General features: G+C 45.0%; 1 protein-coding gene across 1 annotated transcript in view; it reads right to left on the minus strand.

Annotated features, from left to right (window-relative positions):
* Positions 1-17,500, minus strand: part of nav3 (neuron navigator 3) — a gene marked incomplete at its 5' end in the record, with an annotated part of 322,260 nt that overhangs the window by 146,738 nt on the left and 158,022 nt on the right. Inside the window, one exon of the mRNA XM_080754819.1 lies at positions 3,995-4,140. Within this exon, the coding sequence (XP_080610945.1) occupies positions 3,995-4,140 (146 nt within the window). The remainder of the gene's footprint in view (positions 1-3,994; positions 4,141-17,500) is intronic.

Consider the following 17,500-nt stretch of genomic DNA (forward strand, 5'->3'; position numbering starts at 1 on the left):
GGACATGCAGATTTTAATTCGCTTGATTCAGACACGCCCCCTTCCTATACAAACTCATTGTAACTTCAAACTCCATTTTAACCATGAAAGGTTCATCAAATATGCCCGTCCTTTTTCCTGGTGACTCCTGACGCCCTCCTAATATGTGAGCTGGCCGTGTTTTTTTTTTCATTCATTCTTTTAAACGTTTTTTGGTGAAAATGAGAAAAAATTAAAACAATAAAAAAAAAATCATTATGTGCTAGCTACTGTTTGTCAAGGAGCCCAGGCTGAAGCTCATGAACTCAATATATCTGGTGTTGACCATGCAAGGATTCCCTCTTGCCTGAGCAGTAGAAGCTTTAGTGGTTTTACGGAAGAGCCGGATTCGAATGAACTTAAACAAGCACGGTGTGAGGCAGAAGTGGAGGACCCAGTAACACAACACGGCAGGCAGGCAGATGAAGTTGATCAATAGTGATTGATTAACAATAAACAGGAAACACAAGGAAGTAGACTGGGACACTAAACTATTCTGGGAAATACTAAACCAGGGGAAAGACACACTCACAGAAGACATTATAAACAGGCTTACAGCAGGATCTACGAAGGCAGGAACACACAGCAACACTGACCATAACCCGACAAGGGAACACTGAACAAAGGGAGGTTTCAATAGACACTGACTAACAAGCTGAAAGACTAATAAGACACAGGTGGAGTCCATAATCACAGTGAGGTGTGACAAGACAGGCAACAGTAGCAAGGCAAAACAGGAAACACTAGGACATCACTACACAATAAAGGTACACCAGGGTCAGGGTTAGCTCAATAGGATTGTGAACATGCATGTGAGCATGTAGGAGTGAATTTGTGTGTTTGTATGCGTGACGACAGAGAGGCGGGACACACACGGATGGGCACACATCTCTCTGCGTCCATGGGCCTCCTCTCATGCGTCATGCATGGGAGCGCTTTCAATTGTCATTCAGCTCTTCACTACAACACTGCCAGGGGTTTGGCTCTCACAGAATCAGCTAATTACGCGCAAAAGAAATGACATGACTCATTTCCATTCCTTGGGCTGTGCGCTGTGTGGCTAATATTTCTGATAAGATTATGAATGGCAATGAATGAGATTATGCGAGTATGGGAGATTGAGTATGTCCGAGCGTGTGTGTGTGTGTGTGTGGGCACACGCACGCGTGTGTTTCTGTGCGCGTGTGCGCGCGTGCCCGGGCTTGCACATCGGTGTGTGTTTTTGTGCGTGTGTGCGTGCAAGTGTGCTCGGGCTATTTTAGATGATGTCCTAAAATTTGGATGTGCGCACAAGTATAGTAATACAACGTGCGCTTGCGCGCGCGTGCGTGCGTGCGTGCGTGCGTGCATGCCCAGTACATTAACCTTGTCTTCAGAGATAAGGCGGTGGCCCTCTGGCTGTCTCACAGTGCCACCACCCTTCCTCACATAGTGACTTGCCGTCGCTATAGCAACAGTCTCCAGCTTTACTTCTCGCCGACGAGAAATTGAATGTCACTTCTCCCGGGCAGTGGTGGACCGACCGATACTCTGGATGTCCTACCACCCCAAAAAAAGCTATGGCGAGGTCGCTGAACTTTCGCTGACATTTCCTGCAGACGATCTTTGTACCAAAGCCTTGTTTCCTTTCCCTGCACTGAAGCCCCAGCACCAAGCATCTTATCACACTGGAACCAATGTTTGTCTTCAGGCAGTATTTAACTAGTAAGACGCCTCAGGGCGCCAATTCTTGGCTATCTGGCCAGTGATGTATATCAGACCAGTTACCCAATCAGTGCCTGTTGAGATTGGCAGAACATGCCCATATATGGGCATTCCCAGATATGCCCTTAATATTGATGACACTGGGACAGGGATCTCCATATATGGGCATAAAACGGACAAGGATGTAATTCATTTGCAAGTGTGATCTGAGAATTCCCATATATGGGCATCAAATACATGGGCATAAAAGGGACATCAAGCCAGAGCGTGCATGATGTCAGAGCAGCATTCTGTTAACCTCTTAAGAGGTTCCCCTGACATCACAGTGACATCAGAGCATGATGTCAGAGTGATGTCACAGTGACAAGGGAACCAATAGACTGTAAAAATGTGTACTGACTGACTGACTGACTGACTGACTGACTGACTGACTGACTTTGAGCTTCTTTCCGGCGACTCTTCTGGTATTCTCTCCCTGCTGTGGACAAAACCCCTGGACTGCCACTAGTCATTGATGTGTGCATATTACATGATCAATAGATGAAGCGCCACTGATCAATGGCGGTACTTAAAGCTTTAGAGAATCAGTTTCTTTTTGTCAATCGGTTTGTCTCTAGGTTCTTTTCTCACTGTTATCCCTCACCCCCAACCACCACATTATGTACTGCAGTGGTTCTCAACCTTTTCAGGCTGTGACCCCCAAAATAATCATATTTTAACTGGGGACCCCCAAAATAATCATATTTTAACTGGGGACCCCCTCACCCTACGAGCACTAAGAGTTAAGGCATTACATTTTGTATAACATGGTTCTATTGTGAAAATAGCAGATCTACATGCTCACATGGCACTTGCCAAATTTGATGCTAGGCTGGAATAATGGCATCCATTATAACTCTCTTGGCCTGAAAACGTTGAAGACCCCTGGCTTAAGAGACCAATTGCTTGGCCTTTCAGCCATCACTCAGTGCTCTTAAATGGCACTTGCCAAATGTGCTGCTAGGCTGGAATAACTGCATCCATTATAACTCTGTTAGGAATAAATAACGGTGGATGATTCAGCAAAATGGTTCACATTAGAGAAGGGAATTTTGTGCTCGAGTTCCCCTGCATGTGTCAGCTCACCTCCCTGGATAGGTGGCGCCATCAAGTGGATAGACATGAGAATACATCAGAAATGTTCATTCGATTTGATACAGTAGGTCACATAATCTTTGTTAATGTACGGTAATCACAATCAAAGGCTTGTGTCGTCCACTTGGATTAACCTTGTCAGAGTTTTTCAAGGAAACAATTGGTGTTCCTAATATTTTCATAATCCACCTTCTATATGTCTTCAAAAGAGTTGAAGGAATAACTATTGAACACTATTAACAGTGCAAGCTTTGAAACCAGGATATCGTCACTGTCGGGCAGAAACCTTGTATCTCCAAGCTTCAAGTTTTTATGTTTTTTCACCAAGTAAAGCCCTGCTTCATCATACAAGGCCGTCGCACAAAAGTAGTGAAAACAGCCAATCTACAAGCACACAACGCCTCGCGGTGCGGGGCGTTGTGTGCTTGTAGATCTGCTATTTTCACTAGTTTAGTTCAAAAAATGATAAATACAAAACGGACGGTCTTGGACGTACAAGGTTTCCACGGCACTCGGCCAGAGGCCTTATGCTGACGACCCAAACACAGCCGCATGCTTACATGATAATACAGTAAAACAGATAGGACTTAACCCATTAAGACTGAGAACTTATTATTATGCATTATGTTATGCTTTAACTATTAAAAAATAGCAGATACACAATCTGTAGATCTGCTATTTTTGAAAAGTCGTGAACATTTGTGCAAGTCTTTGAATATTTTTGACCCGATTCTATAAATGTCTTCTAAATCCTTCAAAGGTTTTTTAGAAAAACCAGACCTATGTTTCTATGTCAGTGGTGCTCAAACCTTTTCATGTGAAGGACCCCCAAAATGATATGTATCTGGCCACGGACCCCCATCTCAAAATATTTAGCTCCAGGGACCCCCCAGAAGCAAAATCTGAGTTACAAATGTTCGCTTAAAAAGAAAATACATATGTATTTTTTGTGAGCCTTGCAAATCTTTCAATATATTATATTCAAAGATTTGCACACATTTTCACGACTTAAAAAAAAAAGCAGATCTACAAGCTTGCAGCGCGCTGTGAGCTAAGGGGTCCTTGGCCTGAAAACGTAAACGTAAAGTAGCCTATAAAATAATCCCAGGCCTAAATGGGTTTTAATTGACGGCCTCACCTCTGTCGTTGCCGCTGGCATACTGCAGAGGCTTGCTCTTGTCGATGCTGTTGAAGCTCTGGCTCCGCCGGTTGAGGTTGGAGGAGCCCGTCGGGCTCTTGGAGGCCCCGCTGCCTGCAGCGGGGGCCCTCGAGGGCCCCGGTAATCTGTGAGCAGAGGGAGAGACAAGAGACGTTAACACCTGTGAGAGAGAGAGTGCTGTGGAAGAGGAAGATGATGGGAAGTGAGAGGTGATGCCATGATGGAATCCGTAGGACACGGGGTTGAATAAATTAGAAGGCGTGGCTTGTGATTGGCTGGTGCGGAGGTCGGGAGCGCTAGGCTGTGTTCACTTGGACCGCGCAGGTGAATGTTAACCTGGTGAGAAGCTAACCTGCCGACGCTGGTGAGCCGAGAGGAAGCGCTCCTTCCATAAGCGTCTCCTACGGATTCCAACAAAGTGAGAGGGACGCTGCGAGGCAGAGAAAACACCTAGAACGAGGAGCTGTCGATGCTTTAGTATTGGCGGAATGAAAAGAAATGGCTGGATATGAATGGGGAGAGAGAGAGAGAGAGAGAGAGAGAGAGAGAGAGAGAGAGAGAGTTGAAGAAGCATGGTTCTTTCATGCAGTACCAATAATGCGTGAATGTACAAGGACACCAAGGACACCCACACACACACACACACACACACACACACACACACACACACACACACACACACACACACACACACACACACACACACACACACACACACACACACACACACACACACACACACACACACACACAATGGCCTGTTTTCACATCTCTCACACATTTTTCTCTTCCTCTCATGCACTCTCTCACTCACATCTCATATAAACACTCCTCTCTGATTGTGAGCCCCCCCCCCCCCCCCCCCCCCCCCCCCCCCCTCTCTCTCTCTCTCTCTCTCAGGCACGTGCACACATAGACATGAAAGGGGGCTTGCCTTGAGCCCCTGCCATTTAAACAGTCTGTAAAAAGTGCCCTCTCCAGACCATGAATGCAGTTTTTACTATGGTGAAAGAAATGCAAATGCCCCCTCTTTCCATGCCATACCTGAAGGCAGCATTCAAGAGAATTGCCTTGTCCAAACTCTCCTGAACTTGAATGCAGCATCTTATGTTTGCCCTCTCTGTGTAGGAATCCATGTCACATCTCCAGTATTGCCTTTTGTAATTAGTTTAGTGTGTTATGAAGTACTGAGAATAGCCGACCTCCAAGCTCACAACGTGTCGCACCGCGACACTTTGTGAGCTTGGAGGTCTGCTATTTTCAATATTTTCCCTTTTCGAAATTTCAGCCCCTGCCTCTCTAACATTCTCTGCATGTCCCTGCTCTCTCTCTCCCTCTCTCTCTCTCTCTCTCTCTGACCCTCAGATGGAGGATGTTTACTTCGTGCGGTCCAGCTGGAGGCCCCAGCAGTCTCGTCCTCGGGGGGAACGCTATAACAGCGTTATCCCATTAGAAAGCCGTTTAGAGCGTGCTGATCATTACATTAACCCTTTGCTCACACGGTTTCACTAGACCAGGGGTTCCCAAACTTTTTTGTCTCAGGGCACCCCATAATTATGTTTTAAATCCGAGGCACCCCTACATTATAATTTTCACTCCCAGCCCCTTATATTTATAGCATATCGTCGTTGTCGGGTGGAAACCAAAACCGTTCGTTTTGTACTTATCATCTATAAAATGTACTAAAGTGAAAACAGCAGATCTACAAGCACATGTGTGCTTGTAGATCTGCTGTTTTCACTAGTTTTGTGCGACAGTCTTGTATGATGAAGCAGGGCTTTGCTTTACCAAAAGACGTACACATTTGAAACTATACAAGGTTTCTGCCCGACAGTGACGATATTTTAGTGATTATGTTGCGAGGAAAACGTTGAGATAACAGCCATTTTGGTTAGAACTGACTGAAAATACATTTGTACTTCAAGTTTAAAATTATACTAAATATTTGTTAAAGTTGTACTATGTAACTTTTTTTATAAAACAAATCTTAAAATTCTCCTAACTATTAAATCGCAAAAGTTTTAGAAGATCCGCGCCGTGAATTTCAGCCTGTAAAGCCTTCTCTGTATGTAAACTGAGATCCTTGCCGTGGACCGGATCTCGCGCCAAAATTGCGTCATCACACTACCGGCCAATCACAGCGAGGGTTATACAACTGCCGGCCAATCACAGCGCATCTTGAAGTGGGGTCGCTATGGCAGCCATATTTGTTGTCGCCCGTTTGTACCATCCCTTCTCTAGGTAATTTCGCCTACCAGGCAGGGTGAAGGAGTCCGTATCTCTGGAATTACTGAACGCACAGGAACAAGGGACCCCTTAAAAGATAGATCTCAGCGAGGTGGAGGCAGACGCGGGGGTCTGAAGGTACGAAAAACGTCCGAAAGACGCGGACGCGACCGCGGTTTGCTATAGGGCTAATGACCACTAGTTGGGCATCTTACACAGTATGGCTTTAAGCGTTCCAAATAAATTCCAAATATTATCAAATTATCTCACGGCACCCCACGTCACCCACTTTGAAGACCCCTGCACTACACAACCGACACACAGCGAGGTTGGGTCACTCAGTCCCCCTGTCAGCGTGCAGACAGCCTGGTCTAAACAGCGGGATTATGCCATCAGCGCGGATGAAAGCTAGAGTCACCCCCCCCCCCCCCCCCCTGATCGCCTTCAGTGCCTCCTTCCGCACGGCCACCGTTTGGTTTGTGGCCTTGGAACGGATCAGGTTAATCTCCCTATACTCATATTCCACTGAGACGTCATTTTGCTGGTGTAGCAGAGTTGCCCTGCCTGAAGTACTGGAAAAAGTACTCACATATTTAAGTAAAAGTATAATAATAACTAGTAAGGCGCCTCAAGGCGACATGCGACCTCGCCCTTTATCTGGCCAGTGATGTATATCGGACCAGTTACCCATAATGGAGACCCCTGCATGATAGTAGTCAACAATGTTATGTCAAAACATGCCCATATATGGGCATTACCAAATATGGGCATTCCCAGATATGTCCTACAGACAGACAGACAGACAGACAGACAGACAGACGGAGACAAACTGCAACATTTCTCATGGTAAACTGCGACCTTCGGTCGCAATAATAACTTGAATTTATATAGTGCCTTTCAAATAGCGCCTTTCAAAAAAACCAAGGACGCTTACACAAATAAACAAACTCATTTCCAAAAGCCTGGATGAACAAGTGTCTCTTCAGTGCGGACTTGAAGGAGTCTAATAATGTTGGCAATTGGCAAATCACCATGGGGAGAGAGTTCCAAATAGTCTTATCCTCCAAAATGATTCGCAAACATATTCCAAAATATACATTCGTTTTTGTCATAGTACAGCATAGTGATAGTAGTGGTACTGAAGGCATCACTTTTCATCAGTGCCAAATTTCTTGTGTACTTCCACAATTATTTTGACATACACTTACATATACAGTACGTATGTTTTATAGTAGATAACTTAGTTGAAATATGTAACGAATTCTATAATGGCATTCAATGGGGCTGTGAACCAAATTTGTAGTCATAGACACGTCAAAATGACTGCATGATGTCACATGCTGGCCACATATAGTCCGAGATCTACCACTAGAACCAAAGTCCAATCAAATCCACATGATTAGATTCATTTCCCTTCCCCAAATTATGTGAATCGCACAAAAAATCCAAAATCCACATGGGCTGGTCTTGTGATTCCAGCAGCATACTGTAAGTACAGTACAACTCTGCCTCTCTGGCTGTGAAAACGTTGTTTTGATGAGTCTACGGAGATAATCGATTCGCTATGCTGAATGTGTCACTCGTCGCCGCCGCGCAGATGGAGCCAAGATGTCGGGGAGGAGGGAGGGGAGGCTCAAACCTATCAAAACAGCCCCTAACACAGCGACGCACTCCACTGAAAACACCACGGGACCCGCAGCAGCGCGGACGGCTGTCGAGGTTCATAAGATGTTAATTAGAAAAATCAATTTACACCGCCTAGTTTCATTCCTTTCATCGACACACACGCACGCACGCACGCGCACACACACACACACACGTGCGCACCAGCAAGCTGAGATAAACTTCTCCTCGGGCTAGACAGACCTCGGTTCACATTCATTACACATCACAGTGCTGGATGTTAAACTAACACTCTTTTTAGATTTTTACTGTGCAACCATCTTCAATCCATTCCCTCTCTTTGTTACACATTGTCTCCATATTTCAATGGTTTTATGGTTTCCTAAATTAAAATGTGTCATAAAGTAGCGGACATAGCAGATCTGCAAGCTCACAACGTGTCACATTTGCTTGGAGTTTGGCTATTATCTTTTGCCTATAATGTCATGCCCGACGTAGAGACACCAGGTTGAATGTGCTGCTAAAGCAGGGGTCTTCAACGTTTTCAGGCCAAGGACCCCTTAGTTGAGAGAGAGATGAAGCAGGGACCCCCCACAACCTGTTCATAGATTCCATATAGTTTCATTGCTTGACAACACGATCAGAAGTGTATTTTGGATTCATGTCAATTTGTGTTTTCAGATATTTAACCACTTGAACGGTCAATACTTAATAAACTTGACCTTTCACTCTGTACTTAGCCTGCTCTTTTTCCCCCTCTACACCAAAATTCTTTGCCAAAAATAGTAGATCTAAAAGCTGTTGTGAGCTTGTAGATCTGCTATTTTTGGCTAAAGTTCGCTAGGGTTCAAGACAGTGGTTAATATAAAAAAGGAGAACAAAGTTTCTATCACACAAAGATTTGGAGGACCCCTGCAGTAACTCTGAACGGACCCCCTGTTGAAGACCCTTGTGCTAAAGTGTGTCTGTGTACTGTATTATCATTATACGTATTAACAACAGCTTGTGACTAAATAATAATATGTGTACTGTATGTAATAGTGTAACTATACTGGATCCACTTTCTATTTCATGAAAAGTAATGGTTTTGGACATACAAGGTGTCCGCCTGACTGCGACAAAGATACTGTATCATAATCATAATCACTCAACTACAGCAGGAAGCCTCTATACAGTCTATGGGTACTGCTACTGGAGCTAGCAAGGTACGTTGCTCGTCTGTTAAGCTACACGTAAAGTAATCCAAATCTAAAGATGAAAATCCGCCTGTTCTGCTTCACATTGCATTGTTTGGAAAGGAACAAAGGCTCACAGCAAATATGGCTGCTGTCGCCGGGAAGAAACCTGTAAACCGTATGGAGATATGAGGTTTCTGTCCGAGAGCAACACGATGTTAAGTTCCCTTCCAGTGACGAGCAGAAAATGTCAGAGAGGCAGGGGCTGACATTTCTAAAAGGGCCTTTTAGTGGAAATATCGAAAATAGCAGACCTCCAAGCTCACAACGCGTCAAAGCTATTTCCAGTGCTTGATACCACACTGAACTATAAGCATAATCAAGTCAAAACTGGAGATGTGGCGTACGACATGGATTTCTACACAGAGAGGGCAATTCTTTCAACATGAGATGCTGCATTCAAGTCCAGGAGAGTTTAGAAGAGGCAATTCTCTTGAAGCAGGGCTTAAATTTGAGGAAAACCAAATTTATTACAAGGTTTCTGCCCGACAGTGACGCTATTCCTGCCGATCAGAGTTGCTTCCTAACGGGAGCTGGAGCCAAAAGGTGGGCCCTGAGCCCAGGGTTGGTGTTGGCAATGACTGGGCTGAGAGACAGATGGACCTCCACTGGAAGCATCCAAGTCACTCAGAGACAGAGACAGAGAGATGAAGGAAAAGTAAAAGGGAAAGAAGGCTCCAGGGGCGTCAATTGGGTATGGCAGGGGCAGTGGTGTAAAGTAACTAAGTATACAATTACTTAAGTACTGTACTTAAGTACAGTTTTGAGGTATCTGTACTTTACTTGAGTATTTCCAGTTTTCAGTACTTTTACTTCTACTCCACTACATCTCGGATCCAAATATTGTACTTTTTCTCCACTACAATTATTTGAAACCTTTAGTTACTAGTTACTTTGCAGATATAAATGATTATATTATAAAACATACATTAATGCACTTTAGCCCCTATTTTATACCGTAGCTATTTGAAAAAAGACGATCTACAAGCTCACAATGCGTCGCATTGCGACGCATTGTGAGCTTGTAGATCTGCTATTTTAAAAATGTTTTACTTTTACTTTTGGTACTTTAAGTACATTTTGATGCCAATACTTTCGTACTTTTACTCAAGTACATTTTGAATTCTGGACATTTACTTTACTTACTTTACTTTACTTTACTTTCTACATTGCTGTATTTATACTTTTACTTAAGTATAAAATGTGAGTACTTTTTACAACACTGGGCAGGGGTATGCAGCTGCCATACCCTGGGTCCAGGGGAGAAAATAAAAGTTACTTTTAAATATAAATCCACGAATGTCTCTTTGTCTATCTGTGCTGGTTATTAAATTATTACAGTAAAATAACGACAAATGCAAAATTTAACAAAATGGTCACTTTTACAAGGTATTATAATTGTATTCTCCACACTTGTATTCTCCCCATCTTGACAAGATGGTATATTCCCAGGTTCCGCAGGTCAGCTGCACAGGTGCAATGCATTATTGTTAATTGTGGCACGTTTACCAACATGCCAAGTTTAGCTGCACTTGAACAACCGTTCCAGGCTGCCACAGCCATATCCAGCCCAAGAAACCGTAGAAACGGAGACAAAAATAAAATGTACTTCTTAAAATAAATGTATCATGCCTGTTGCTAAGGTATGGCAACATGACTGCGCGTGCAAGACACCAGTCATGTTGCCATACCTTAGCTTTTTCTGAACTGACACCACTGGAAAGAAGGCTCTAAGCCTGTCAGTCAGAAACCGGGGAGGGAAGCTTTCAACTTGATTTCAACTTTGTAAGCACACATGCACACACACGCGCACACACAAACAAGCCAGATGCGATGCAAATCTCACACTAAAACCCACAGAAACTCAAACTTGTTTACAGTACATGCACTTTCATTTGATGCCAATGATTATATGATTTTCCAGAGACTTACGGTTCAATAAGCGCAGTAAACAGTTCAGGGTTCAATAATGCTGCACTGAACCCTCACTGGCTAACCACCTAAACCAGGGGTCTTCAACAGGGGGTCCGGGACCTCTAGGGGGTCCGCAGAGTTACTGCAGGGGGGGCCGTCAAATCTTTGTGTGATAGGATAATTCTTTTAAACTTGATCCCTTGCATTCCTAGTCTGAGGAAAACTTTGGCCAAAAATAGCAGATCTACAAGCTCTCAACGCCTCGAGCTGTGAGGTGAGGACAGCTTGTAGATCGGCTATTTTTGGCAAATAATAGGTTTGGTGTGAAAAGTCAAATTTACTAATTATCAATGTGCTAAACACATTAACATGAATAACATATACTGATGACAGTGCTGTCAAGCAAGTCGATGAAAATGTGCAACACAAGTCTATACAATGTAGTGGGGGGTCCCTGCTTTATCTCTCTCTCAGCTAAGGGGTCCTTGGCCTGAAAACTTTGAAAACCCCTGACCTAAACCCTGTATACTTCGCTGACAACTTGAGTCCCCCAGGGGTCTATGCTAGACCCCTTCCTCCCCCCCCCCCCTCTACACCAAACGTCTTCGGTGAAAATAGCTGATCTACAAGCTCACGACACGCCGCAATGCGACAGCGATTTTGAGCTCGCAGTGCGGCACGTGTTCAGCGAATGTTCGCCCCCCCCCCCCCCCCCCCCCCCCGCTAGGGTTCATGTGGTTAACGTGGGGGCGGGGCCAGTGAACTTGATTACCACGCAGGTTCTCCAGCCGTTTGTGTAGGAGCAGAGAAGATGGATGAGGATAAGGCTGAGCACGGCTGCAACACAGCTCTGAACAGACGGGCTGCCACATGCTCAGGACATTACATGTGTGTGTGTGTGTGTGTGTGTGTGTGTGTGTGTGCGTGCGTGTGCGCGCGTGTGTGTGTGTGTGTGTGTGTGTGTGTGTGTGTGTGTGTGCGCTCGCGCGCGTAAGAGAGAGAGTTTGTGCGTACGTGTGCATTAGATACAGTGCTCATACTAGCTATTTCTAGAACAGGGAAAAAATCTCTACACACATATGTACTTTACCTGAAAATGCCACGGTAACTGAAGAGCGTAACTGTGTGTGTGTGCGTGTGTGTGTGCGCGTGTGCGTGTGTGTGTGTGTGTGTGCATGTGTGTGCGTGCGTGCGCGTGCGCGCGTGCGCGCGTGCGTGCGTGCGTGCGTGCGTGCGTGCGTGTGTGTGTGTGTGTGTGTGTGTGTGTGGACACATTGGACACTGTGATTATCCCGTTATAGCTATTTCTAGGAGTGGAAACTTCCTGAAAACAGCATTAATGAAAAGTGTAACAACATACAATAGTAGTACTGTATGAACTCAAACACACTGCTTGCAGAGTGTTTGTGCTTGCGTGCGTGTGCGCCCGTGCTTGCAGACGTGTGTGTGTGCGCGGGGGTCGTGACAGTGAGCTAAAGAGGGCGCTGAGCTGAGTCATACGTCACATTTCTGGGCAGGGTGGTGTGGTGTGGTGTGCACGGCGTTCACACTGCACTCAGACCAATTACCCAGGCTTCCTCAAAGCCATTATCATGGTGGACAGGTAGCTGTGGAGTTGGCAGAGGTCCCACAAGCTGTCAAACAGCGCCCCCTGCTGAAGAGAGGCTGAATACCAATGAAGGGCTCACAAGCAAAGCTCACAGTTGCTGTTTATTGGCTCAGCCACTTACTGTTATCCCTACAGCAGGGGTCTTCAAAGTTTTCAGACCAAGGACCCCTTAGTTGAGGGACCCCCACAACCTTTTTCATAGATTCCATACAGTTTCATTGTTTGACAGCACAATCGTCAGTGTATTTTGGATTCATGTCAATTGGTGTTTCAGATATTTAACCACTTGAGCCGTCATTAGCTAATAAACTTGACCTTTCACTCTGTCTGCTCTTTTTCCCCTCTACACCAAACCTCTTTGCCGAAAATAGCCGATCTACAAGCTCACAACGCCTCGCAGCGCGAGGCGTTGTGAGCTTGTAGATCGGCTATTTTTGGCTAAAGTTTGGACACTAGGGTTCAAGTGGTTAATATAAAAAGGAGAAAAAAGTTTCTATCACACAAAGACTTGGAGGACCCCCTGTGGTAACTCTGATGACCCCCTAGGGGGGGTTAAAGTAGGCCCCCCTAATCCTGAGTTTTCAAAACCCTATATACTTTGTTGTCCGTCAATGGCAAAAACTGCCAATCTACAAGCTCGCAACACGTTCGACTATTTTTGGCCAAATGTTAGACTGTTTTGTCACGTGCTTGTCTATTTTCGTCCCGTTATGACATGCTGCCCAAATGTTTGTTACGACCGTCAGGTCGCAGTTACTGTCAAAACCTCGACCAGCTGTCCGTCAGTCAGTCAGTCAGTCAGTCTGTCACACGTCACACTTTTGCCCTGCTCATATCTCCGCAACCCTTGCTCCGATCCATGCCAAATTTTGCACACACACTTCTTGCCGGCCAAACCACAACCTCCACCCATCAATTCTCACATGACCCTCTTCGCCACCATGAGGCGGATTCTTGCAAAACACATTTTTGGCCACTGCTCCTACAATCTTTGCCCTAAAATCACGCAAATCGGTACACAGTATGTCTACACTCATCTCATCAACATGGATCTGTCCCATATAGCGCCACCATCAGGCCGATTTTTTCAAACACATTTTTGGACACTGATCCTACACATTTTGGCCTAAAATCACGTTGCGACCTGACGGTCGCTTATCTCCCGATTAGGGAGTCTTACTGGTCTATTTTTGTCAAATGTTTGTCTATGTTTGCCTGTTATGACATGCCCAAATGTTTGTCTATTTTTGTCCATTATACCCAGAATATGACATATCCAGAAAACTATGGGGTTCATGTGGTTAATAATAAGCCAGGCGTGGACCAAGCAGATGCCCAGCGACAAGTGTCAAAGTTTATCATTAGTCCAAAAAAAACACTACTGCTGTTTCTGATGGTTTAATAGAAGCAGCAGCACCTCTCTCACACCTACGGAACAGAAGAACGAGGAAAAACAGGCGGCAATAAAATCGAGGACTTATCATCAGATCATTAGCAGAAGTATGAAGTCATAAATTGAATCCATATTTTATTATGTTTATACATTTTGAGAGGTGAAAAGTTGGTGATACAAATTACCCCCGGGGTGCCCTCGCGGTAACAGATGGATTCGCACACAGAGATTGTCCCGTGCAGCAAATCAAATACTTTACAACCAATTTAAAAAGCCAAAGGATGCTGACTTTCTATTCCCTGACCCCTGAGAATTGTCTCAGCTTTACGCAAAGCAATCATTTCCAACCTGACCCTGGCCATTAATCTAATAAAACAAATTCTGTATCCTGCATTGTCCTTTACAGGGGACAGAATGTGATCTGTATTTTTACACATGTCAATCTGTGAACCCCCTCAGAAATCCCCGTCTGGCTGGGTTGATTTCATTAGAGCAGGCTAACCCGGGTCAAGTGTGCTCAGGGCAGGCAGCTCAGTGTGACGTTAAGGGGACTGTTAGGGCTGTCACGGTTGTGACATTTTACATGACGATTCATTGCCACTCAAATAATTGCGATTAACGATTTAATTGTGTTTTTGTCGTTGACAATGACATTTCTGTTTGGCTTTTAGGCTTTGAAGTTGCACATGGCAGATATGACACATAATCTAAAATATACAACGAAATTACTGACATATTTGACAACTTTATCCTTAAAAGATAACATTGGTAGTGGAAATAGCCGATCTACAAGCTCACAACGCGTCACATCGCGAGCTTGGAGCTTGGAGATCTGCTATTTCCACTTTTTTTTACTTTAAAAAAAAGATATGAACATTTTTCAACATGGAAACGATTATGACGATTATGAAAAATAATCGCGATTATGTCAAATAATCGCGATTAGATGATTATGTAATAACTGTGACAGCCCTAGAGACTGTCTGACCTCCCACGCTAGTCAACAGTGTTGTCCTGTCCTGTCCATTTGGTCCATTTGCTTACATGTGTTCATTCTCAGAGTTACAAATGGATAATCAAGTAAGACGCCCTAAGGGCGAGAAGTGACCGACAGGTCGTGCTGAAACAGTGTGTTAAACAACAATCTGTTCCGTTAAACAACGTGTTAAACAGCAATTCCCCCCAAAGAAGAAGAACCCTAAACAGCGACAGGAGAGACACAGCTGGCTGAGCAGCGTTGGGTTAAACAGCAGTCTGAGCTGTCTGTGACGTGTGTGAGTGTTACACCAAATGTGTTACTTAGAACTTTTTGTGACCTTCCTTCATGGATGGAATGGGAGGCAGGAACTGAAGTCCATAGCAAAGATTTTTAAATAAAGAGAGTGCAACCTCATTGGATCCACTAGAGTGCAACATGGTACACAAAGCCTACAAATAGCCTCCTACGGCAAATCTCCTACGGCAAATCTCGCGAACGTCCTGTTTACTGGTGCTATGGATGCCGCGAGAGTGTCTTTACTGGTGCTAGAGTCCCGCAACTCCGCAAGAGTGTGTTGCTGGGAGAGATAAAGGGCGATAATAAAGTAGATATATCCTTTTTTTGTGTAGCTGAAAAAAGACACTTGATATTATGTGGCTTGTGACGATCGGGTCCAATATTTAGTTCAGTGACCATGGAGCAAAATAATAGTTCAGAAGCTGTGTTCACGTTAGCTCTCTCGTTGTAAATGAAAAGACTCCAAACGCATTCCACCTCCTGCGTACGTCACGCAGAAACGGGAAGTACGGGTCTGTTCCGCCCTCTTGTATCGCCCTCTTGGTCGATACGTAACCAAATGTTGTGTATTAGCGTGACTCACGGACATGAGCGTGACTCACGGACACGAGGTGGACGTTTTCATACTAAATGCCCCCTGACGGTCGCAATTAACACTGTGTGCTGTACACAGATGAACGCACGCACACACGGTACACACGCACACACACGTGCATGCATGCACACACAAAGCGTCCCATCTAGACAGATAGATAGATAGATACCTTTATTATCCCACGGGGGGAAATTCAGTTGCCCAGAGGCAGCACAGCAGTTAAACGTTACAAGTTACAAAGAGGTAAGAAAAAGAAGAAGAGTACAGAAACATTCAACGCTCATAAGTGACACGTCGCCAACAGTGCAGGGCCAAAAATAAGGGACCATAGTCAGTGCAAATAAATCAAGAATAAGAAATAAAAAAAGAAAAAACTACACAGCTTCCAAGTAAATCTCCTAAAATGCAATCATCCCTGGTGCAGTGGTGGATCAGCATGCGTTAAGGCCACTTCCATTAACACACGGTAATGAGAGAGAGAGAGAGAGAGAGAGAGAGAGAGAGAGAGAGAGAGAGAGAAGAGAGAGAGAGAGAGAGAGAGAGAGAGAGAGAGGGAGGGAGGGAGGGAGGGAGAGAGAGAGAGAGAGAGAGAGAGAGAGAGAGAGAGAGAGAGAGAGAGAAAGAAAGAAAGAAGGAGATGAATGACTAGCAGCGCCGGAGGAAACCAACGCTAATGCCAAACACCTCCACCGCCCCGCGCCAATCAATTGTTTTCTCATTTTGGAAACAATAATGGTCTCCTCCGCAGGTTTTCCTTGGTTTCAGGCAGAGACGATGGGGAGTGGAGGGGGAGGGGGGGGGGGGGGGGGTTATTATTCACAGCAAGCAAACTTCTCAGACGGCGGGTCGGCGAAAACAGTCCACTAATGAGAGCTCTATAAATGTCGAATCAGACCAGGGACGTGCAGAGAATGGTAGAGAGGCAGGGGCTGACATTTCTAAAAGGGCCTTTGGTGAAAATATCGAAAATAGCCGACCTCCAAGCTCACACCGCGTTGCAGCGCGACGCATTGTGAGCTTGGAGGTCGTCTATTTTCAGTAGTTAATACCACACAAAACTAAGCATGATCAAACCAATACTGGAGATGTGGCGTAACGGCATGGATTTCTACACAGAGAGGGCGATTCTTTCAACACAAGATGCTGCATTGAAGTTCTGGAGAGTTTGGACAAGGCAATTCTCTTGAATACTGCCTTATGGCATGTAAAAGGGGGCAATTGCATTTCTTTCACAATAGTAAAAACTGCATTCATGGTCTGGAGAGGACATGAATGCAGTCTGAATCAGACGGCAGCACAGGAATTCTAAAAGTGCTACCACTCCCCGAAACAAACATGACATGAGGGTGTGTGTACTGTGTGCGTGCGTCTGTTTCTCTCTATACGAGAAGTAGAGCTATTTTGGTGAAACACCCAAGCATGAGTGTGCTTGTGAGTGATGTCGATAGCGAATGCCACGCCGTTGGGTTCGTCTCTGATGCCTGCAGCATATCTGGCATTGCTCGGTGGGGGCCGGCGTTGCAACTATTTGCAAACACGCAGGTTCCCCTCACCTCAGAGGGGAGACAAATGCTGCCAGTGTCACACAACTGCACTGCATAGCGCATGTGTGTG

Source organism: Nannobrachium achirus (assembly GCF_963921795.1).
Source record: "Nannobrachium achirus genome assembly, chromosome: 23".
In the NCBI taxonomy this organism is placed as follows: Eukaryota; Metazoa; Chordata; class Actinopteri; order Myctophiformes; family Myctophidae; genus Nannobrachium; species Nannobrachium achirus.